Source organism: Ambystoma mexicanum, chromosome 3p (genome assembly GCF_040938575.1).
Source record: "Ambystoma mexicanum isolate Mex_15411 chromosome 3p, UKY_AmexF1_1, whole genome shotgun sequence".
NCBI classification, from domain to species: domain Eukaryota; kingdom Metazoa; phylum Chordata; class Amphibia; order Caudata; family Ambystomatidae; genus Ambystoma; species Ambystoma mexicanum.
The window spans coordinates 1118679182-1118703252 of NC_090925.1; the positions used below are offsets into that span (position 1 = coordinate 1118679182).

General features: G+C 47.4%; 1 protein-coding gene across 2 annotated transcripts in view; it reads left to right on the plus strand.

The window, feature by feature from the left end:
- Window positions 1-24071, plus strand: part of AFF4 (ALF transcription elongation factor 4) — a 1482962-nt gene that overhangs the window by 1419277 nt on the left and 39614 nt on the right. For both annotated transcript variants that reach the window (XM_069652488.1, XM_069652489.1), the window contains exon 22: window positions 22025-22245. In XM_069652488.1, the coding sequence (XP_069508589.1) occupies window positions 22025-22245 (221 nt within the window). The remainder of the gene's footprint in view (window positions 1-22024; window positions 22246-24071) is intronic.

Genomic DNA, 24071 nt, shown 5'->3' on the forward strand with positions numbered 1-24071 from the left:
CGACATGCGTGCCCACACAGTCAGGGCCAAGGCAGCGGCCATTGCATTTCAGCGCCATGTCCCTTGGCAAGTCATAAGCAGGGCGGCCACTTGGGCCAATCCCTCGGCTTTATGCAAGCAATACTGTTTGGATGCTGGCTCTAGATCTGACGCGGCTTCCGGACAGGCGGTTCTCGAGAACCTATTTGCTTAAGGAGTGTCTCCTCTCCACCCTGGGCTACATTCAGTTGTAATCGCCCATGCAGTATTGTGGAAAGGGGACAGGACGTAAAAGTAATTATAAGTTACTCACCGTAGTGACTAACGTACTGTTAGTCCATAGTCCCCTTTCCTGCATACGTCCCACCAAGCTCCCCCCTAATAATACTGGTGTCATTAGGCAATGTTAAATCTGTTGTTGACGCGTCAATGGGGAATGAGGTGTGGCGCCGAACGGCGGAGTCAGGGCAGCGCATGCTCCCTGGGCCGCACTCCCGCCCGCCTCTAAATTTAATGGGGAAGAACGTTTTTTCTGGTGAAAAAGGTTTTGTCTCCCGTCCCTTGGAAGGGACGCCGATGCAGTATGGCGGAAAGGGGACTATGTTAGTCACTACGGTGAGTAACTTCTAATTTCCTGCCATCCCTCAAGGGCAAGGTGGTGTGCGTCTTCAGACAATACCACCGCAATGTTTTACATCGGGAAACGGGGCACCAGATCCCCAGCGCTCTCCAAAGAGGCGCAGGACTTATGGCACTGGGCCGTCGCCCAGGGGATGTTCCTCATCCTGTTTTGTCTGGCGGGTGTAAAGAACACGGTCGCCGACTCTCTGAGCAGGGAGCTTCGCTCTTGCAACGAGTGGGTACTTCGACAGGACCTAGTGGAGAACCTGTTCCTCAAATGCGGCAATCCCCAGATCGAGTTGTTTGCGACGGCGATGAACACCAAGTGTCGGAGGTTTGCCAGCAGGTTTCCCCAACAGGGGAGCATGGGAGATGCATTCTCATTCCTTTGGGAAGGCCTCTTTCTGGATGCATTCCCTCCGTTTGCGTTGTTACTTCGAGTCGTCAGTCAACTCAGACTGTGCCGGATGATCCTCGTCGCACCTATGTGGCCAAGGCAGATCTGGTACCCGGACCATCTCAGCATGTCACCGTCCCCACCAGTCAAGCTGCCAGTGGTCGCGGATCTTCTCGCCAGGGATGGAGGCGGCATTCTTCACCACGATCCAGGGTCTCTGAACCTGAAGGCCTGGCTCCTGCAGCGGTAGAATTTGGTGGCTACGATCTCCCGGCGGACTACAAGGAAGTTCTCGCCAAGGCTAGAGCATCATCTACTTTGAAATGCTACGGGCTCAAGTGGAAGAGATTTGCTATTTGGTGCCGTGCCCTGAAGATTGACCCTTTGGGGGTCAAGGCCCCCCAGGTGCTTCCATATTTGCTGTTGTTGGCCAAATCGGGGCTGGCTCACGCCTCCATCAAGGTTAATCTGGCGGCTATCTCCCGCTACACCAGATCCCCAGGACGGCCCTCCTTGTGGTCGCACCGGTTGGTCAAAGAATTCATCAAGGGACTATTCCGCTCATTCCCGCCGGTGAAGGCTCTGGCCCGGCATGTGAACTCAATGTGGTACCTACTAGGCTCATGGGACCCCAGTTTGAGCCTATGCATTCGGTTTCACTCAAGTTTCTGTTGTGTAAAACAGCTTTTCTCGTGGCCATCACCTCTGCACGGCGAGTAGGTGAGATCCAGGCCCTGTCCTGTAAACCACCTTACTTGACTTTCCACGAGACAAGGGTGGTTCTGCGGACGCAACCCTCCTTCATGCCCAAGGTGCCTCGGACTTTCATCTAAACGAGCCCTTGGTGTTGCCTGTGTTTTTCCCTTTGCCTTAGTCTCCAGCGGAAAGGACTTTGCTCTCGCTGGATGTGGCTAGAGCGCTGAAGTTTTATGTGGCCCGCACAAAGAGTTTCTGGAAAACTTCTCAGCTCGTTGTGAACTTTGGTCCTGTGACCCATGGAAGGCCCTGCCAAGGCTTCCATTTCCAGATGGCTCTCCGGCTGTATCACCTACTGTCAGCTGTTGGCAAACCCACTGCTCCCTGGCTGTCCAAGAGCCTATTCTACCAGAGCGATCGCTGCTACAACGGCGTTACTGTCTGGTGTGCCCCTGCTGGACATATGCAGGAAGGAGAGCCTGGTGAGGAGGTAAGAGATGCTTATGTTGAGCCTTGCCACCACCTGTGGTTGTGCATGTGTGTACTGCTATGTATTCTTTATTCATGAGCATGTGAATCAATGCCACACCCCATGCTGGAGAAGGGACAAGTTACTTACCTGTAACTGTTATTCTCCAGCATGGGGGCCTGGCATGGATTCACATGCTAACCCTCCCACCTGGCCCTCCTAGGGCTCTTCTCTTGGTCCTACTCCTACTGCTACTTTACGTGCTACCAAATCTGAAGATGGCTGCCAGAGGAGGGGCTTAAGTAGAGGGCAGTCATTGGCTGGGGGCAATATGACCCAGAACTCAGTGATTGGTTGTTAGGAGAAAGACAGTTAAGAAATTAAACTGATTTTTCTTTTACTGAGGATTCCCAGCCTGACGGGGAATATTCATGAGCATGTGAATCCATGCCAGTCCCATGCTAGAGAACAACCGCTACAGGTAATTAACTTGTTCCTTATTGAGTGTTGTGCGATATTGTCACCTGCTTGATTCATTTGTTAGTGTTTTAGAGACAAACTAAATAAAGGGTAAGGGGTTCAAATGGCGATACCTGTGCGCTAGTATCCACCTGAAAAGTAAACCTGACAAAAAGTCCTGCAGCGTGCACAGTCCCAAAGAGCCTCCCCTAACAAGGCTCAGATATGGTATAGAGAGCAAAATTAGATTAGGGAGTGTGGTGAAACGCGCATTGCCATAGACCTATGTAGCTCCAAAAAATAATTATCCGCAAGTCAACAATAGAGTGCGCACATTGAAATGTGTTTTTAATCAATGATTGTACAGCTGACACGTGTTTCGACCGAGCTGGTCGTTCTCAGGGCCAAACCCTTGACAAGATCCTCCAGAGGCATAATTTGGAATACTGTCGTAAACTGATGAGGATTTGTATAACGTAGTACAATGGGTATGGGAGCCACAAAGTAGTTCAGGCATCAGAAAGAAAATCAATTCCTTTTGAAAACTGAATGTCGCGTGGACCAGCAGTTGTGAAAAGGATATATCCTTGAGGGTTGTATATAGGACAATATTGTCTCGAACAGTATTTTGTCACAAAAACACAGTTATATCCAAAACAGTGTCAAATGAAGTGTGGCTCAACACATGGGATAGGGTATATTCCCAAACTAAGTAAGCAGTCCACTGCAAAAGTTGAGAGATCAAAATGTCATGCCTTATTGGCAGTGGTTGCTGATAAAGTAAAAGGGATTGCCTTTTGGGCATTGGAAATGTCTAGTCACTTTCGTGCCCTCTTCCCTGTTAGGACAGTTTTTCTGAAGTACTACCCACTTCTTCAAAAACATTCAACTGAGGCAGTACAAGACTCCACTCTTAGTATAAGACTGTACCACCTGAGTACATGGTAGCGTAGGCAGAGCAGCCAGGCGTATCTTAGGAGGGAGAGAGGGCAGTAGATACAGTACAAATTAAATTGCCATACAAATGATCCAAAGGAACACTGAAATACTATCTATTGTAAAAATAAAGGATTTATTTAAATACAGGTAGGCCCAGATAAATCTAGGGGTTAAGTAAGTACTAACACATTATATGAAATCACAATATAAAACACAATACTATACTTGAAAGTACACAGACCCAAGTATAGACCTTATTTGGAACACCTAACAGAAGTTCTAGGGAAGTCAAAACCTTGTTATACACATTTAGTATAGGTCAAGCCTATTCTTTGGGAGTAAAAGACCAATGGTTACTTTTAGATTACTTTTGGTAATACAAGGACAGTAGGCCCTTCCAGTTGTACAGTGACTCTTGGAACAATCACATAACCAGTCAACTGGAAAATATACTTTTTGGTGAATAATGAAACACTTATTCTAGGTGTAGTAAAAACATTTAACTACTTTTGTCATAACACACAGTTATACCAGGTGAGTAAAACCTTAGGATGTAATATATAATTCTGATGTTTGTTAATCTGCTTAGAATCACATGCTGTGCATAGGTCCGACATCCAGTGGTCACTGCGGAGTATTGCATTTTGTTTTTCGTAGTCGAAAAGGGGACGTCGACAAGGCGTGTCTGTAACACCATCCCTATAGTGACGTGCATTGTACCCACAATCCCTCACGCGTCGAGGTCCCTCAGATTGTTTTTTTCCGCCCAGTTTCTGGTCGCCTTTCGCGGAGCTCCTAGAGAGACATTGCTAATACTTGCCACGGACCTCGGTCCTTTGTTATACTTAATATATTATTAACGATCCCTCCCCTCGACGTTAGCTGTGAAGCTGTTTCTCCGCCGAACAGATTTTCGACGGAGAGGAAGAGCGGAGGAGATCCTTCGGCGCTGCCGAACACGTGGCCTGGCCTCGACAGCCAACATACAGTAGGGAGAGTGGGGGTTCGAACTTTTATCTTCTCTTTGAGAATGTCTTTCTTTCTCCCCTTTCTTTCCCTTGGGGTTGTTATCGCCAGCTATTATTGCCTCAGCTATGGAGAGGACACCTTTTAAGTTCTGCCCACGCTGCAGGGCAAATATACTTGGAAGGATAAGCACAAGCTCTGTAATCGTTGCTTGCCCCTCGATCACAAAGAGGACAGCTGCGCAGCCTGTAAGCTCTTGAAACCTAGAACCCTTAAAGAACGAAGGGTTAAAAGGTGGGCGGACTACGCGATGTCGAAGTCAGTTTCCTCACCCGCTGCCGCTGTTACTGAAAGTGACGAGGAGGGCGATAACTCGACGTCCGTTACGGAAGTCATGAACCCCCAGAAGGAGCGTTCCCGCTCCTCGACGTCCGTCCCCGGCCCCGACGGGCTCGGCTCATGCCCTGCTTATGGGGATGAACACCCCGGCGACAAGGACGCACATAAACCCCATAAGGCTAAACATACAACCCACGGCTCTTCTTCGTCGAGAACGAAGGATCCATCAGCGCCGAAGGGGACGCAGGGCACTCCGGCGTCTACCGCAGACCGTAAAGGTCTCAAGCCCCACCCGCAAACGCAGCCGCGACCAGCGATTGGGCTTTCATCTAACACGGGCGCTACCCCAAAAACATCCGACGTAACGCTCCATAGAGCGGCCGTCGAGGTACAACGCGCAACGCACACAACGTCGACACCAGAGCCCTCGACTGACAAACTCGTTGTCGAGAGCCTAGCGAGAATTGTCTCCGAAGACAAACGTGCGCGGACGACGAAACAAACGTCGAATACCGCGACGAAAAAGCACAAAGGTAGCCAAGAACTGCCCCTTTCATCTAAGGACGCTTCTGAACTACCGGAGGGCTTTTCAGAAGAAGACGGTAACCTCTCGTCGACGTTGTGGGAGCGTTCGAAGCGGTTCGAAGGTGAAAACACAGATTTCCCCCCTCTAGACTATTCAGGGGTACCCCATGAGACCCTTGAAAGACTCCATTCTTGCATGGAGAAAATGGAAAGGTTTCTAGGAAACCAAGACCCACCCACTCACAAAAGACAAAGAGAATGGCCCCAGGATGACCCTAGAGTCAAGATTCCTAGGCTGGTTCCCCCTTCCACAGATGTATATGACCTCACTGAGGAGGAGCAATACCTTCAGGAAGATGAGGAGTGTTTGGGTGGGCAAGAAGAAGAACTTGAGGAAGAGGGGTTCGAAGAAGATCCTTATACTAATTTCGAAGAGGATACAGCTACATCGCAGCCCTGGCAATCCCCGTCAGTGCAGCCGTGGCAATCCCCATCAGTGCACTCAGACCCTGATGCCTTTCACCCTTCTCCTCTCAAGGATTCACATATTGGGAACTCCTCTCCCATAGATGACCAACCTTCCCTCAATGCACTATTGCGCAAGGCAGCAGCGCATTTTGAGCTTGACACAGGGGAAGCTCTTCCAGACATAGACTTTGTAGAAAGAGTTATTAAAGAAAAAGCCCCTGTTAGCCAGTCTATTCCACTCCTGGCTTCTATTAAGAGAAGAATTTCTCCTTCCCTTTCTAATCCAGCTTTAGTAAGAGGGGTCAACCCTAGAATAGAAAAGCTCTTCAGCCCTTCATCCTCTGACCCTTTATACATCAGAGGACACTCTATTCTGGACTCCCTTGTAGTTACCAACACAAGGAAAAGAGCAGGGGTACCACTATCCACTAGTGAAGCACCACCTGACAAAGAAGGCAAGAAGCTGTACGCACTTGGGAGGAGAATCACGACCTCCGCCGCCTTCTCTACTAGAATTGCTAATAACAACTCCCTATTAGCTAGCTACGCAGATGCACAGTGGAGCAAGCTGCGCAGCGAGGCAGAGGACGCACCTGAACCCCTGCGGTCACGTCTGCTAACTGTAATATCAGAGGGAACACTTGTAAACCAGGGCATCGTTAAGAACTCCCTAGATGCCGCTGAGACTGCTGGCCGATCCCTGGTTCAGGGAATACTTCTCAAACGACACGTTTGGCTACGAAATTCAGGTTTTAAACCCGAAACCCAAGCCTCCCTCATAAATAAACCCATAGAACAGACGCATCTGTTTGGGAAGGCAGTTGATGAGGCACTAGAACATGCTAAGAAAGAGTTTGATACCATCAAGACTCTTGATCAAAAATCTAGACCCCCTAACAGGCGAGGCTATGGTAATAGACGCTCCTTTCGTGGCCAAAGACAGCAGCAAAACCAACAACAATGTTACTCTGCTACCAACTGGCCCTCTAACCAGGGTAACACCCAGTTCAGTCAAAGAGGCCAACGGCGTGGCAGAGGAAGAGGTCGTGGCTCCAGCCCCAGAGGTTCCACGCCCAATACCAGCAAATGACCCGAAGATTCGGGTCCCCTCCCATGCATCACCGGTCGGGGGCCGGCTAACATCGTTCCTATCAGCATGGGAGGGAATATCGTCAGACCGATGGGTATTATCAACCATAACCCACGGATACTGCATAGAATTCAACGGTTACCCGAAGTACAAACCCCCACGAAACCAACGCAGATCACCGGAGCACCTCACCATTCTTTTACAAGAAGTAAAAGAACTGCTGAAAAAAGAAGCAATAGAACCTGTCCCCCCTATCTCAGGTAACGGAAGGTATTTATTCAGTGTACTTCCTTGTACCCAAAAAGGACTTAACCATGCGCCCTGTATTAGATCTGCGCCCAGCGAACAACTTTGTCAAACCACAGAAGTTTCGTATGGTGACCTTGCAGGAAGTAATCCCACTGTTATCACAGGGGGATTACATGACAACGCTAGACATGAAAGATGCATACTTTCATATTTTAATGTTGCCAGCACACAGAAAATACCTCAGGTTCAAGATAGAGAACAAACACTACCAATTCAGAGTACTACCCTTCGGGATAGCTTCTGCTCCAAGAGTATTCACAAAAGTACTGGCAGTAGCAGCGGCCCACCTGCGAAGGCTATCCATCCCAATATACCGTTACCTCGACGACTGGCTCATAACCGGGGATTCTTACGAAACATGCTTCTCCAATACCCAAAAGACCGTAAACCTTTTGTACCAACTGGGCTTCTCCATCAACGAAAAGAAGTCCAGCTTAGAACCCAGCCAAACCAAACAATTTTTAGGGGCTCTAATTCAAACAAAGGACGGCCTCGTCTTCCCCTCCAACGAGAGGGTCCAAAACATGCTGTTTCAGATCCCCCATTATGTAACAGGTCGGGAGGTGACGGTACGCAAAGCTATGCGCTTGCTAGGGATGATGGCATCATGCATTTATTTGGTACCTCACGCGCGTCTGCGCATGCGCCCAATGCAGGAGTGGCTCAACAGCCAGTGGTGTCAGGCCAGCGGACAATGGGACGATCTAGTGGTGGTCTCGCAGGCCTTAGTACTTTCGCTGAGGTGGTGGACAAAAGAAAACCTGCTAATAGGGAAGACTTTTGCCACACCCGCGGTAGAAGCCACTCTAACCACAGACGCATCCCTCACAGGATGGGGGGCTCACCTATCCCATCAGACTGCTCAAGGAGCGTGGACTCCGAGCTTAGCATCCAAACATATAAACCTGCTGGAACTTCTAGCAGTGTTCAAGGCACTGAAAGCCTTTCAGAAACACCTGCAAGGAAAGACAGTGATGGTCCTCACAGACAGCACCACAGCCATGTACTACCTCAACAAACAAGGGGGCACTCACTCTCCAGGACTGTCCAAACTGTCCCAGAATATATGGAAGTGGGCTCTCAGACACAACATGTTTCTACTATCGCAACATGTACCAGGGGAACTCAATCTGCTAGCAGACAAGCTCAGCAGAGACTTCCCACTGCCCGAAGAGTACGAATGGCAATTGCACGAAAACATCGTCTTAGACGTCTTCACGCAATGGGGTTTTCCGGAAATAGACCTGTTCGCAACTATGGAAAACTCACAATGCCAAAGTTACGCCTCCAGGTACCCCCAGAACCAATCCAAGGGGAACGGTCTGTCGATTCAATGGTCAGGGAAATTTGTTTACGCCTTTCCCCCGACTCCCCTTCTCAACAAAGTGGTGCACAAGATGCACCAGGAGCAGGTTACCATGATACTAGTGGCCCCAATGTGGGCCCGGCAACCTTGGTTCGCTCACTTGATGAAGATGTCCCTATCTCCCCCAGTGAAACTTCCCTGCCCATACAACATGCTGTCACAAGACAAGGACAAGACACTGCACCCATGCCCTCAGACCATGAACTTAGCAGCCTGGCTCCTGAGATCGTAGAATTTGGCCATTTACAACTCCCTCAGAGATGTATGGACATCCTCAGGGAAGCCAGAAAACCAAATACTCCCCACTGCTATGCTAGCAAATGGAAAAGATTTGTCATCTGGTGTACAAATAGGAGCATCAACCCAATTGACTGCTCTCCTACTGACATTGTCCTATACTTGACCCATTTACTGGATTCAGGTCTAGTGTTCAATTCTATTAAAGTCCACCTAGCGGCACTTTCTGCATACACCACTTCCCAACTTAAAGTGTCGTGGTGGAAGATACCAGTTATCAAAGCCTTCATGGAAGGGGTAAAAAGAATACACCCTCCAATAGCTAACCCAGCTCCCGGATGGGACTTAAATGTGGTACTTTCTAGACTCATGGGCCCCCCTTTCGAACCCATGCACAAAGCAACTCTTAAAGACCTCACTCTTAAGACTGCTTTCCTAATAGCTATCACCTCCATTAGGAGAGTAAGTGAACTACAGGCTCTTTCTGTACTAGACCCCTTCGTAACAGTTCACAAAGATAAAGTGGTTCTACGCACACACCCAAGGTTTGCACCAAAATTCATCTCAAAATTTCATGTAAACCAGTCTATAGAACTACCAACGTTCTTTCAAAACCCTTCCAGCTTGGGAGAAAAAAGTCTGCATACACTAGATGTACGCAGAGCAGTCATGTTCTACATGGAAAGAACCAGACCACTGAGAAAGACTAATCAGTTCTTTGTCTCTGTGGCAGCAGGAAGAGAAGGAGATGCAGTTTCAAAGTCCACTATATCTAGATGGATTGTTCTATGCATCACTCTCTGTTACACTCTTGCTAAGAGAGAACTACCCTTCAAGCCAAGAGCACATTCCACTCGAGGCACTGGGGCTTCCATAGCATTCATTGCAAATGTTCCCCTTGAGTCCATCTGCAAAGCGGCTACCTGGAGTTCTGTGCACACCTTTACAAAACACTACTGTCTAGATACACACTCTAGATCTGACTCCCAGGTTGGACAGGCAGTATTAAGACATCTTTTCTCTACTGTTCCTTCTCTTAACCCACCGCCAACTCCGGGTACTGCTCGCTAGTCTATGCACAGCATGTGATTCTAAGCAGATTAACAAACATCAGAAGACAATGCATTACTTACCGTAAAAGCATTTCTGATGGTTGTATCTGCTTAGATTCACATGCGCCCACCCTTCCTCCCCGCTTGGATGGAAGGAACATAGACACCTTTTTTATATATTCTCTCTTTTCTGTACTCACTCACGTCTAGAAGGCTCCCTCAGGGCAGAAAAATACAAACAGAGGGACCTCGACGCATGAGGGATTGTGGGTACAATGCACGTCACTATAGGGATAGTGTTACAGACCCGCCTTGTCGACGTCCCCTTTTCGACTACGAAAAACAAAATGCAATACTCCGCAGTGACCACTGGATGTCGGACCTATGCACAGCATGTGAATCTAAGCAGATACAACCATCAGAAATGCTTTTACGGTAAGTAATGCATTGTTTTACAGATGCTTTAGAAATCAGGGAACCCCAGATTGAGTTAAGCAATTACTCTGGTAACTTGTTTTGGATGGCACACAGCTAACACAAGGTAAGTAAAACCCACGTACTTTAACTTCACAATGAAGGGCAAACTAAAACCCAATGTCACACTTTACTGAATAGTTATTCTGGGTAGGCAACAACCTAATGTAGACTTATTAAGGACAGGCTAGCAGCAAGTCAGGGGAAGCAAGACCTAGTTGGGGGACACTCATACAGTTATCCTAACACGACTAACCTGGTGATACCAACAGTTGGAGGACACTCATACAATTACCCTACAGGAATAATCTGGTGAAACCAACACATTACTTTTGTAAAGAGGCACAACCTAATCACAGGAGAGTAAAATACCTTTACATCTACTTTCTTTTAGACTGGTAAAACAGTGGCTAAGGAAGAGTCTTTCCCTTAGAGCATGAGTGTTCTCAGTGGCAGAAGGGGGGGTCACTAGGACTAGTGACCAACAGGCAGTGTTAGAATAAGTTCTTTAATAGCAAAGGTCAGAGTTCCTTAGGAAAACTGAGCAACCAGGTGAGTACTTTACTTCTAGGGTTAGAAGAGGGTCCAGGGGCTTCACAGAAGACACCCCAGCAGGATTCTAGCAGTGGGACACCCCAGGAATACACAGAAATCCCAACAGGCTTAAGGTAAGTATATACCCAAGCCAACACAGTACCTCAGCAGTGAAGAAGAGATTGCAGCAGGAGAACTTCAGGGACTGCAGCCAAATACCCAGTCACTGGATTCCTTGTCCTGGAGACTGAACACAAGACCTCAGAAGGGACGGTGCAGCACAGATCGATGAAGAAGGCTCTAGGCAAGATTTCTCTCGCGGATGAATGCGGTTCTGCGGGTTTAGCACCTTTTCAAGGAGCACAGAAGAAGACAGAAAATCGCGGCTCAATTCTCGTCATTACAAAGGTCCAGCACTCTTGTGAGGGGACTTTTCGGACTCGATTAGTGTCTCTGGAGATACACCATGATGCCCACGAAGTTTCAGCGAGATTCGGAATTCGGAATACCGTGCACCGCACAGTGGCTGGAGGTCCCAGGGTATTGGGGTATTGCAAGAACGCAAGGTCGCAGCAACCCATGGGATGGCTCAAACTGCAGGTTGTCTTGAGTCTAGTGGGTCTCACCAGGCTCTGAGTTCGGGTCGTCGTTTTCGGAGACCCCAGGTCGATCGGAAGGAAGGGCTACAGCAGTCTCCGGTTACACAGCAGGCTCTCCGGTCGCTGGAAATCATTCCTGTCGCTTTTCCTTCGTCATGCTCTTCGTTTTTCTGTTCCAGTGGTCGACATGACTCCAGCTTCCAGTATTTATCAGGAACTACAGCACAACCTCTGCATTCTCTCCCCGCATTTTACAAGAAAGGGGCGTCTGGCTGTCCAATCAGGACAGCCAGCCCCCCACTGGGATTTGTCCCAGTTGAAGGAAGGCGAAAGACAAATGAGGGGGGAAGTTTTGGACTCCTCCCCCCACTTCCTGTGCTTACAGACTGACTGGAGCCTGGGCGGGGTGTCCAGGGAACTCCCGCCAAAGACAAAACTCAGACAAAGGAATTTCCCGCGTTGGATGTCAGGGGAAGGAACAAGAAACAACAGGGAACACTAAAATGGCAGAAAAAGAAGACGGGGGCCATTTTGGTAAAATGAGCACCCTTAGGTGCCTTTACTGCAACTGTGATTACAGCCCGCGGTATAGGTGCACCAAATTAGTAAAAGGTATCACTGCCACCAGCCATTAAAGGTAAGCTTGTCACTGTAACAGAATTGTTATTTTTAATGTGAAAAGGGATACATTGTATCTCCCCAGTACTCCACATAAGGTGGGGCGTGCTGGTTTCACAGAATAAAATGTAAAAGGGATCCAAAGATACTTTCTACCCTTGGGAACTGTAGTTCACTCAAGTTTAGCACAATAAAGTTAAATGGGGAGTCCCTAGGGCAACCCAGCAACAACAGGCACTTATTGCCAATAAGTTGTTAGACATGATAACTTTTTAAAAAGACACTATGGAGAGTCTTAAAAATGACACCCATAAAAAGAGTTAAAGATTAGGTGAGTGTGGAAAAAGGTTCCCACTCACTGAGGTATTAATGAAAAATATCCCACTAGAAAAGCAAAAAGTTCTGGAGTTGAACCAGGAAAGGAAGATTTACCAGCTCTGTGGAAATCTTACCTAACATTCCCCTTACTGGTGTACCCCAGCACCTTTGGGGGCTAGCACACGTGCTGAGTGGCATCTAGGAGTGCTGGTAAATGAGCTCTCTGTGGGGATGATGGTGCTGGATTGCTCAGAACCTGTCCCCCTCTCCCGCCCCCCGTCCCCCACCTCCCGGATGTGCTGCATGGTCAGCTGCATGTTCTTTGCGAAGGCTGAGATGCCTTCTGTGAGCTCCCGCACCCTGTGGCCATAGACAGCGCAGCAGATTTTGCAGCCACCTGACTTGAGTCACGGTCCATGGCCCTGACATTCGTGGTGGTGGCACCCTGTGCATAATCCCAGATGGCCTGGAGGTCGAGGACCAGTGCATCTGCTAGCATCTCCAAGCACACCTGGCACTCCAGCCTCCTCATGATTGCCTCATAATGTGTGGCTTGGGGAATGGGTTGAAGGCTGGGGCTGAAGCATAGTGACCCGTAGGACCTGATGTCTGAGTCACCCTCTGACTCCTTCCCTTGATGCTGGCTGCTCTGCTCAGGTGTCGAATTCCTTTCATGGGCTTGTTGGGCAGTGGGATGCACCGTGCTGCCCGCATGCTTGCCAGCAACTGGTTCCCCCGCCACATCGGCCGGCTGTTGGGGGGTGGGGGCAGTCAAAGGAACCAGGGGTGCAGTCCTAGTGGATGTGTCCACATCACTGGCAATGGGTGCACTGTGTGCGCTGGCACTGGTGGATGTGGTGCAGCTGGGCCCTGGTGTTGCTTGCCTTCGCCTGGGGTGGTGACCAATGGTATGGACCTGGAGGCCTGGCCATGGGAGGTTGATGGCCCTTCTCCCGTCTTCTCCTGATTGGGCTGTGACCCTGTTGGGTGAACAATGACATGCAGTCACTCAACCTGCATACTGGTACATTGGCTTGCTAGTCACACATGTTACATGTTGGATGAACGTCCCACGTGGGTATTATAGTGCATGGTCCTTTGCAGGCCATTGCATATAACCCCAGCAGGGTGAGTGTAGTGGCTGCTGAGAGTGTACTCCCCATTGACAGGTGCCCTTTGTCCCTCGTACTGCCAAGGTGGACATTCCATGGGGTGGCCTTGGGGGGCGCTATGGCTCCTGGCCTTACTCAGCACACATGGACGCTGCACAGGGACGACCATGGCTGTGATGCCGCCCGGTGCTATTTAACAGCGATTTTCGCCTGAGGTTTTTTTTGTGGCAGCTGCCATACAGTTTATCTGCAGGAGCCACTGTTAGGGGAGTTTTCCTAAAGTCCACTTCAGATAAGATTTCATAAAACTATCCCTTGGCATACAGGTCCACAACTTTTAGTATAGGCTTGTACTATACAAGGAACCTTGGTAGAGTGGCAGAGCAGTCAGGTTCATCATAGCAGGAAGATGTGAGCCGTAGGCAAGTACACTGAACCCAGTTAGTACAGTAGTCTGAAGAAACACACAGACCAATAAAGTTATATTAAAATATATCATTTATTAAATTTACACAAGGAAATCAGAAACCTACTTGGTTCAAATAACCAACACACATAGGAATACTTATAAATACTTTTCAAAGGCCACTGCTTCAGTGGTAATTGCTCACGGTACAGTTGTTAGTTTGACACTAATGACAGTTCTACCGTATTAATGGTGCGATTGCACACTTGCGTTAAGACTGGAATACAGTAATTGTATTTAGTTAGCAAAACCACATAAGATAGTCTTTTAGGAAGGAAAAATGCTGATCAATCATACAGTAGCACTGCTTAACTTTCTAGAGACACTTTCTTGGCAAACTAAAGCTTTTAAAGTCCGATCCCTAACAATATGCAAAAGTGAGTTTGGAGAGGGCTCAAAGTCTTATGAAGCAGCAGAACCGCAAAAGATCCTAAGGATACTTTCAGTCTATAGTCAAGATACTAGAAGAGTTAAAACAACATTGGAGACCATGTAAAAGGACTCCCAAAAGGGACACAAGCTGGCAGCTTGAGTCATAGGTAAGAATGGACACCTCTTTGTGCACTCCAACACTCTGGAGCGACTTCTTGGTTTAAGGTAAGCAATACCTTTCACCCCACAGTACCTTAGGTTCGAAAAAATGCTCGTAGCTGGATTCTTCTCTGTGCAGCAGCGAGGGACCAGGTTTTCTGATTCCTCGGTATGGTGAAGAAAGGGAAGGACTCTGAATGGGATGTCTCAGCAGCAGTCTCGAGAGAGAGGACCCTTAGCACGGATTTCTTCATCTTCTCTGGTCCGTTTGCGTTTTTGGGGCCTTTTGCTAAGCACCAACAAAGGACGGTATTCGCCCGTTCGATCATCTCCGATTCCTGGAGTCCTGCACGCTGGTGTGGGAAATTGGATGAGTCGGATCATGTCTTTGGAGGTTCACCTGGATCTCAGCAAAGACTTGGATGGATTCAGCCCCTCAAATAGGATGCACTGCACTTTGGTCAGAGGTTTCCTGTTATTCAGTCTGCAGCTCTGGAATGGCTCAAATTGCAGTTCGTCTCTAGGGCGGGGTGGTCCCACCAGCCAAAGGGAATGCGTCCTCTTCACCGCTCCCCTGTCAAGTAGAAATTGTGGTCAGGACAGCAGTGGCGCTTCACAGTGATGCAAAGGGTCTGCAGGCGTCTCTGGTCATCGTCTTTTTCTTCGGTTACTTCAGTTTGCAGTGGTCATGCTGCCCTTCACCTAAGGAATCTCAACTTGTATTCAGTTTCAGTACTCAATCCTCAGCAATCTGCTTCAGCAGTTAACAGAAAGAGGCAGGTGGCTGTCAGCCTAACCACCCCCCCCCCCAGTGGACACTGATTCCATTCCGGCACTCAGGCAGACAAAGGAGTGAAAAACTCATCCCCCCCTCCTACCTGCCTGCCCAGACACACTGGAGCCTAGGCAGGAACACCCAAGGATTCCTCACAAAGTCAAAAACACACACACACACACACACACACACACACACACACACACACACACACACACACACCTACACACACACACACACACCTACACACCTACACACACACACACCTACCTACACACACACCTACATACACCTACACCTACGCACACACCTACACACACACCCACACCTACACACACACCCACACACACACCTACACACACACCTACACACACCTACACACCCACACCTACACACACACACCTACACACCCACACCTACACCTACACACACACACACCTACACACACACACACCTACACACACACCTACACACACACACACACCTACACACACACACCTCCACACACACACCTCCACACACACACCTACACACACACACACCTACACACACACACCTACACACACACACCTACACACACACACACACCTACACACACACACCTACACACACACACCTACACACACACACCTACACACACACACCTACACACACACACACCTACACACACACACCTACACACACCCACACACACACCTACACACACCCACACCTACACACACACCTACACACACACACCCCTACACACACCCCTACACACACCCCTACACACACACACCCCTACACCCCCCCCAGAATGGTAGGAGGGCCAACAAAGAACAACCATGACAGAAATGGAGAAAAAAGAAAGGAGCAACCGTGTTAGAACATAGGTGACCCTGTTGTGCACAACTGGGGCTGTGAATACAGTCTGTGGTAAATAATAGCACAATAGTTGGTAGAACGCGTCCACTGCCACCAACCATAACTGTAGGGTTGTCTGTGACTAAAAAGTCACAGGAGCAGCGAGAAGGGGGATCCTGGGTATCCCCTTAGCATGCCACATAAGCTGGGGTATTCTAATCTCTGAGTATAACGTTTTAGGAGGGACACAAAGTATTGCTCTATCCTTAAGTACTGTAGTTAGTAAGGATAAGGAGGAAAGAATATCAAAGGAGAACCCGTAGGGTTCCCAGCAACACTCAGGAGCTGTATGCTGCAAAAGTTACATACAGATGCCTTAAGAGAGATGGAGGAAAGTAGACTCGATAGTAAAGGTAAAACACAGAGATCAGAGTTCCAAAAGTCAGAGCAAATAGAATGAATGAGTGGAAAAGGGATCCACTCATTCCGGATAGAAAGAAAAAGGTCCAGAAGTGCAGCAAAAAGTGCTGGGGGTCTCGCTAGTAGAGGGGATGAAGCATACAAAGGATGCATCTCCCTAACAACCACCACTTAATCAGTGAGGACCTCCCGCTCACTGAATTTGGCCTTTCTGAGCCTGTGTTCTGGCAACTTTTGATTTGGCTGTGTCCTGTGACATGGTTCCTGTTCCCTGTTGCTGTAGATGGCTACAGGAAGTGGTGGATTGAGATTGGATTGTGATTTTAAAATGGCTGTTGCCATGCTTCCCGTTCCGGCGATGACTCTATTTCCACAGGTGGAATTAGTGCTGAATCGCATGGCAGTAAATGTATTACTGCCGGTTAACGGAGTATTTACCGTCGGGGAGGACTGTTTTGGCTGTCATACCGCTGGGTTTCCTTCGATGGCATGTGGCGCGCTCCCGTCAGGTTGTAATGCAGCAGTTTTTCTGCTGGTCACCACAGCACTAATGGTTATTCCGCCCAGTGGAATTATCGCCCCACTCAATCTGTTTTTTCTACAGCACACTGTCGCCAAAGGCATCATGGCTGTTGGGGAGAATTCTCAGAAATGTGCTAATTCCCTTCTACCATAGAGACCCCCCCAGCATGTTTTGCTGGACTTTAGGACTTTTAATTTGTAACCTGGAGAAAGTGAGACCTTTTTGCCATTCATGTATTTTTCTGTGATTTGGACTCTGTTTCTTTTGACTTTTGAGTCTGACAAACTCCATATGCATATGTTTTACATCGTGACACACAGTACCTTCAGTGCAGTGGCACAGGCAAACTACCTTCTCTTAGTGAAACTACTGTTTCCAAGAGCAGTGAAGTGAAATTGACTTTACTTACATTTTGTAACTTTCTAGACCCAGCACACACTATCTTGCAATACGGTGCTGGAGGGGTTACTTAGTAGCCCCTTTGTCTAGTTTCTCATGTAACATTTTTGTTACCCTTTTACATTAATGGCTGGTGGCATTGGTTTACTTTTTCCTACCATTGTGTGTTTCTGCCGCAAGCTGCAATTTTGTCAAAATGGCCGGTCTTCTTTTTTCGCCATTTCTTGTCAGCAAGGTCCTTCTTGAGATTCACTTTGTGCACCAAACCAGGTTTGGTCCCTTTGTTCGTTTTGTCTTTGGCAGGATTCATGAGTGAAGCCTGCCTCTGGCTCGAGCGTGTCTAGCAGGGCAGGAAGCGAGGGAGGTACCCGAATCTCCCTATGCTTGGTCTCCTTGGTTACTGGAATGCACCCAAGGGTGATTGGCTGGAGGGCTATACTTGGAGGACAGCCACCCTGCTGTGTGAGTGGCAGCTAGACTGCAAATGAATGGAAAAAACCTGCATAAAAGGCAAGGTTTTTTACTTGGAAAGCAGAGAGGAACACTGGACAAAGGAATCTGAAGAAGAACTTGGAAGAGACGCCTGCTGCAGCTCCTGGACCGTTGGTTTGCCCGGTGAAGCCCTACTGCTGTGCTTGGGTTCCGAATTTGCCTCGACTAGAGAAGACCTGCACAGGACTACTTCTCGCCTTGGGTTGGTGGGACCAATCAACCCCAAGACGAACTCATCTGGCAATCCTCTCGAGCTGGCTGTACTTAAATTGCTGGTACAGGAACCGAAGTGCCAGGGAGAGAAACACCAGAATCTAGTGAGTGTATTGAAGTCTGACCCGAACTCCAGGAAGATCCTCCGGACTCCCAGGAAGCAGGACTGACCAAGCCTGAGCCACCCCAACAGAGTGCTGGACCCTAGATGCAAGGAAAGTCCAGAGTGGTATCTGAGAGACCGCTGTGGTGCTATTTGCTATAGACTGGAGGAGCTGAAACCACAAAGTGCCTCTGAATTGAAGTTTGCCCATTGCTGCCGCAGACCTTAAATATGTAGTTCAGGAGTCCCCAGACGTCCTCCCTCTTGTCCCTGCGACTGAGGTCCAGGAACAACAGGATCTGCAGAGCTACACAGGAACAGAAGCCAGCTGGAACAATTTCTTCTAATTAAAGGTACTGTAAACGTAAGGGGACTTATCTCTTGTTTTGTAACCTTACTTTTTCTCAATTGAGATTTGTCTTGGTTGCCTTTGCAGAGTTGCTTGCAGCTTTGCCCCTCACAAGCCTCCCAGCTTGTGTCCCTACAGTCATTCTATTTTTTTTTTTTTTTTTTTTGTACGAAGACTTCTAAAACATTGTTCAAGACTTTTACTTACTGCAAGAAGTGCTTCAGCTCACCTAGACTTTTGCTCAGTTGACATTGGCTGGCCTGGTTCCCTGAAAGACTTCTTACCTCCGACATTGTGCTTTACCTTCCCTCCAGGAAAGGGTTAACTTACTTTGCATTGGGGGTTCAAAAGTACTTGCCTGATTTAGAATATTTGTTTAACCTTTGTTTTATTCCCATACCCCTTTCTTTCACACCAAACTCAGTATTGCTCTAACTGTACCAGTGATATATTAATGCCCACAGTGTCCTAGTTATTTAAGTCACCTCAGGGTGTAGGAAGAAACTGTGCCATCCCAAATGGGTACTTCTTGATTTAGAGAAACCAAGAGTGTGTATTTTGGAGCATATTTTTGTGTTACTTATACATTGCCCCCTTCTGACAAAGGCTTATTCAACTGACTGTTAAATTAATTATTTTATCAGGAAACCATGCATGTAAGAGTTTATTTGAATACTTGTCACTGTGAATCTCTGTAAGAACCCTACTGCTCACATTGACCCCTCTTGAGATCAGCCTGGCTGCTCAGCCACACTACAAACCTGTGTAGTACAGACTCATACCAAAGGTTTGGTTACATGTTGCCAGGTGGACAAGGTTGCTATAGTCTCCCAAAGGGTACTGCACACAATCTTGCCTAACAATGGCGCTGTCAGGAGATATCAGGGAGAAACTGAGAGAAACCCACTCACATAAAAAGGAAGGTTTTGAGTCCTTGCATAAAGGATGCAAAATCTCTAGTGGTTCTTAGTTGCAAAGGCAACTAATTCCAAAGCATAGGCCCAGCCACAGAAAAGGCTCTTCCACCCAGCCGCTCCTTCCTGTATCTAGGCACGCTCAGAAATGCTGCATTAGTGGATCTCAGAGTCTGGCCTGGGCTATAACTGTGAAGCTTCTCCTCAATGGCTAAACATCATTTACCATTCAGTGCACGATGAAGCAGGGACGTAGTTTTGAATTTAACCCTTGCATTGATAGGTAACCAATGAAGGCATTGCCGACCGTGAGCCCCAAAGTAAAGTTCCATTTAGGACGCACACTAGATAGTCCTAGGGAGGGATCCTTAACCCAGGTTCCACCAACTAAGGTCAGGTAAGAATGAGTTTGGGTCAGGTCTTTGTTCTCTTGCCCCTATGGTAGAGTTAGGGGTATGGGAGAAAGGGAAACAATGGGCATGTAGACTTAACGCTCTGGCTCACACTTCTCTGGATACCCCTTGTAGAGATAACAGACTTCTTTGCAGACATGTTCTTATGTCTTGGTTCCTTTTGCTGTGGTTACCTAGACAGAAGCGATACTTTAACGGGATTTTGTTTGGTTCGGTTGCTTTACTTAGTCATTTCTTCTAGACACCTTCCAGTTCAAGACCCAAATGAAGACCGTCGAAGACTTCTGCAGGACAAACGGCCACGGGACTCCTTAGGGACAGGAAGCCAACAGAATTCAACAAATGTGTCCATGGTTCGGCAGCGACAGGTGATCATCCAGCAGCAAATACAGGAGCAGACCCAGCACAAGTACCCTTAGAGTGAGATGAAAATACAGAGGCATGCGATTTGTGGCCCAAGCTGAAGATTCGCAAAGTTGAAGCGCTCTACTCGGAAGCGTGATGGATGCAGTGAAGGGGAGAGCTGGCCAATCCACCAATTGGACCAGTGACTCTTCAACATCTAAGATCCTTGAGCACAGATCACAACTGGTTGTTCCCACAGCCCAGGGGTCAGAGCACCAACTAACGCCCTCTTGAGATCAGGCAGAGGAGCAGGGCTTCACCAGGACAACATTGGAGTTGATGCTGATTAGTCTGGACAGTTGCAGGAGCCCTGCTTGTATCAAACATTCAGGCTGGGATGAAGTCCAAGCCCACCATTAGTAAAGATCTGAACCATTCCAACAGCCATTAGCTATCCAATCTCACACACACACCCACATCTTTCTCCCGGACAGGGATTTTCATATAAGGAACTTTCTTACTTAAGAAGGCCAAAAACAATATGGCCAAAGAATAAGGGAAAACCTTGTAGCACAGCCATTTTAGAGTGCTAGCCACCTTTTAGTAGCCATCACAGTAAATGCAAACGTGAACGAGTACAATAAAAAATATTTCACAGCTGCCACCAGCTTGTCTTATGCACATCGTAAAAGTAACCAAAAGTGCCATTATATGAAAATGTATAAGGATACAAAGTATCCTAACTGCACTTCTCTGTAAGCGGATGTGTGCAATTTTAACAATACAAGAATTCACATAGAGAGACACAGCACTGATGGTCTTGGAGGCCTGTCAGTTTCACCATATAAATGAGCAAAAAAGGCACCACCAAAAAGTCAGGTCAGGATTCAAAACAAGCAAAAAGATAGTGTCCCATAGAAATCTATGGAGGGAAAGTTGCAAAAAGAAAATCTTGCCCGACAGCCTCCCAGACCCCTCTGACAGGGCTGGCCCTATAAATCCCCCCCCCTCCCCTCCTAAAAGCTCATCAGGGAAAAATCTAAAATAGGTTTGATTTAGCTACAACAGGATAAGATGGAGCATTCAGTTTCACAAGTTGCTCAATCTGGTTGCGTAAAGGTTTCCATTATCGGTGCATGCCACAGGAAATGTTGAAATGTATTTAACAAGTAATCCATCTTTGATCAATATTATTTTTCAATCTCAACTTGTTTATCTTCAATTCTGTTTGTCCACATTTATTAGTCATAAAAAAGTGGCTTCCTTTCACTCTTATATTGGTTACCTCTTTATGCTGCCAGGTTCAGTGCTTTCACTTTCTGAAATGGTTCAAATTTGATCTTTCAGCCAAGGGCAATTTTGCCTTCCTTGTGAATGACATGCTCTTAAAAATAACCTGCCAGTCTCCCATTTTGCCTAGCCAGTATACCTTTTAGAAATGTTGGCCTGTAAAACTGCTCACCGCATGTAGTTTGTAGGAGCCTTCATAATGAAACGTAAATTACTATGTTGCTTAATTTATAGTCTATAATGGTTTGCTCTTTATATCGGGAAATATGAACGATCCCTTCCCTTAAAACTCGATTACATCACAGATGTAGTATTTGATACATTGTTAATAAAGTAAATGCTCCTCCTTTAAATGTTTCACTCTCATTTTTCTTTTAACAGCAAGCCTATCAGTATGCCATCCCCAGTGTCTCCAAAGCTATCTCCAGGTAATACTGGAAATTACTCTTCGGTTTCCACCAACCCAACTGGGAGCAGTTCATCTGTAACTATTCCATACAGAATCCACCAGATGGCAGCAACCTATGTCCAGGTCACATCCAATTTCCTGTTTGCCACTGAAATTTGGGACCAAGCTGAGCAGCTTTCCAAGGAACAAAAAGGTAAACCATCAGCATAGTTTTTTTTAACTCCTTAAGTATTTCTTGCTGTGATTGAGAATGTCCCAACCTGCAACTCTGGCAAGAGGACTCAGCAAGTTTTGTTTTTTCCCAGACTAGGTACTTGGCTTTTCTTCGAATCCTTTTCTAATTGCTTCATAAGGAACACAAGTGTGCTTCAGGTGCCAAGGAGAGCATGTTGGGCAGAATTGCATGCAGTATCCTCTGGGACCACCACACACAATTAGGACTACAGATGTAAGCCAAACCAACCTTTGGTATAAGTCTGTACAACACACTTTTAGGTAGCGAGCTGAGCAGCCAGGCTTATCTCAAAAGTGAATGTGAGCAGTAGAAGTAGTTATCCAGAGGACTTTCAATCACAGTGGTTCAAGTAAACACTTATACTCAAGGTTTCTTGGTAAAACACTTAGTAATTTATTACACAATCATTTAGAAAACATTTCACTAGAAGAAGACAACTTAATATCATATACCAATATACTTCAATACAAAACTCCAAGATTTTCAGACAGTTTGACCTCCCCTGAAATAGGAGCCAAATGGCAGTTCAGTTACTTAGAGGTCAGCAAAAGGGATAAGGTCAGTAGAATAGATCACTTCTACTTGTTAGACAGTGCAAATAGTTTAATTTCACCAGAATTCAAGTCAATAGGCCAGGCCAAAGTCAATGGGCTAGTGTTCTGGATAGGAAAGAGCAGCTCTGGTATCAAACAGTGAAGTCTTTGCAAAAGTTCTCAGACGTAGTTTAGGCAAAAAATAATCTTTTGTTAGGTCACAAGCTGATGAGACCTGCAAGTTGGGAAAGTTTCAAACACTTTCACTACGAGAGTGGCATTTTCTCATTCGGGTTAGCACAGTACCTTAGTATGAAGAAACAAATGCAGCTGAATTTGTTGGTTCCTGGCAGTTCCTGCAGATCTCACTGTTCCTGAGCTTCAGTCGTGTAGACAAGAGCGAGGACGTCGGACTCCTGCACTGCACGGGATCGTCGAAAAAGCAAACAAAATGGAGTCACTTCAGTTCGAGTAGCTGTTCTTCAAGCACACAAGCTGGTGTCCTTCCCCCTGGTTAATCCTAACCAGCTTCGGGAATGGTATCCAGGTGGCTTAAGAGTTGATTGGTCCCACCAACTCAAAGGATGAAGTAGTCCTTGAAGGGGCTTCTCTGTCGAGATGAACTTGGCAATTCGGACCTGCAGCAGGGCTTCACCGGGCAAACCAAAGGTCCAGAAGTTGCAGCAGCTGTCCTCTTCCAGCTTGTCTTTTCTTTCGTTCCAGTGGTCGACTGCTTTCCAGTCTAAGAGACTCGCCTTTTAAAACTTTCCAGCCTACCTGTCACTCACCCAGCAGGGTGGCTGTCCTTGCCGGACAGTCAGCCAGCCAATCACGCCAGAGTGCATTTGGGTCTCCTAGGAGACTAAGCACATGGAGTTTCGGGCACCTCCCTCACTTCCTACCCACCCCAGACACTCGGGCGCCAGAGGCGATCTTTAGTCCTGAAGCCCGCCAAAGGCGTAGGAACAAAGGGCCCAAACCTGGTTTGGCGCGCAGAGACAAACTCTAGAAGGACCTTTCCAAAAAGAAATGGTGAAAAAAGAAGACCGGCACCTGTTTAAACAAAGGGGGGCTCAGACACCATCTGGAAAAACATGGCTCCCACGATTTTTAGCTACTGGTGTTCGCGGTTTGGAAAAATCATGGTAGTTGGTTGTAAAACCACTGCCACCAGCCATTTTGATAGAAAAAGGTAGCATTTGACTGCTACATGAGTATCTAGACACAGGGGATACTAGGTAACCCCTCCAG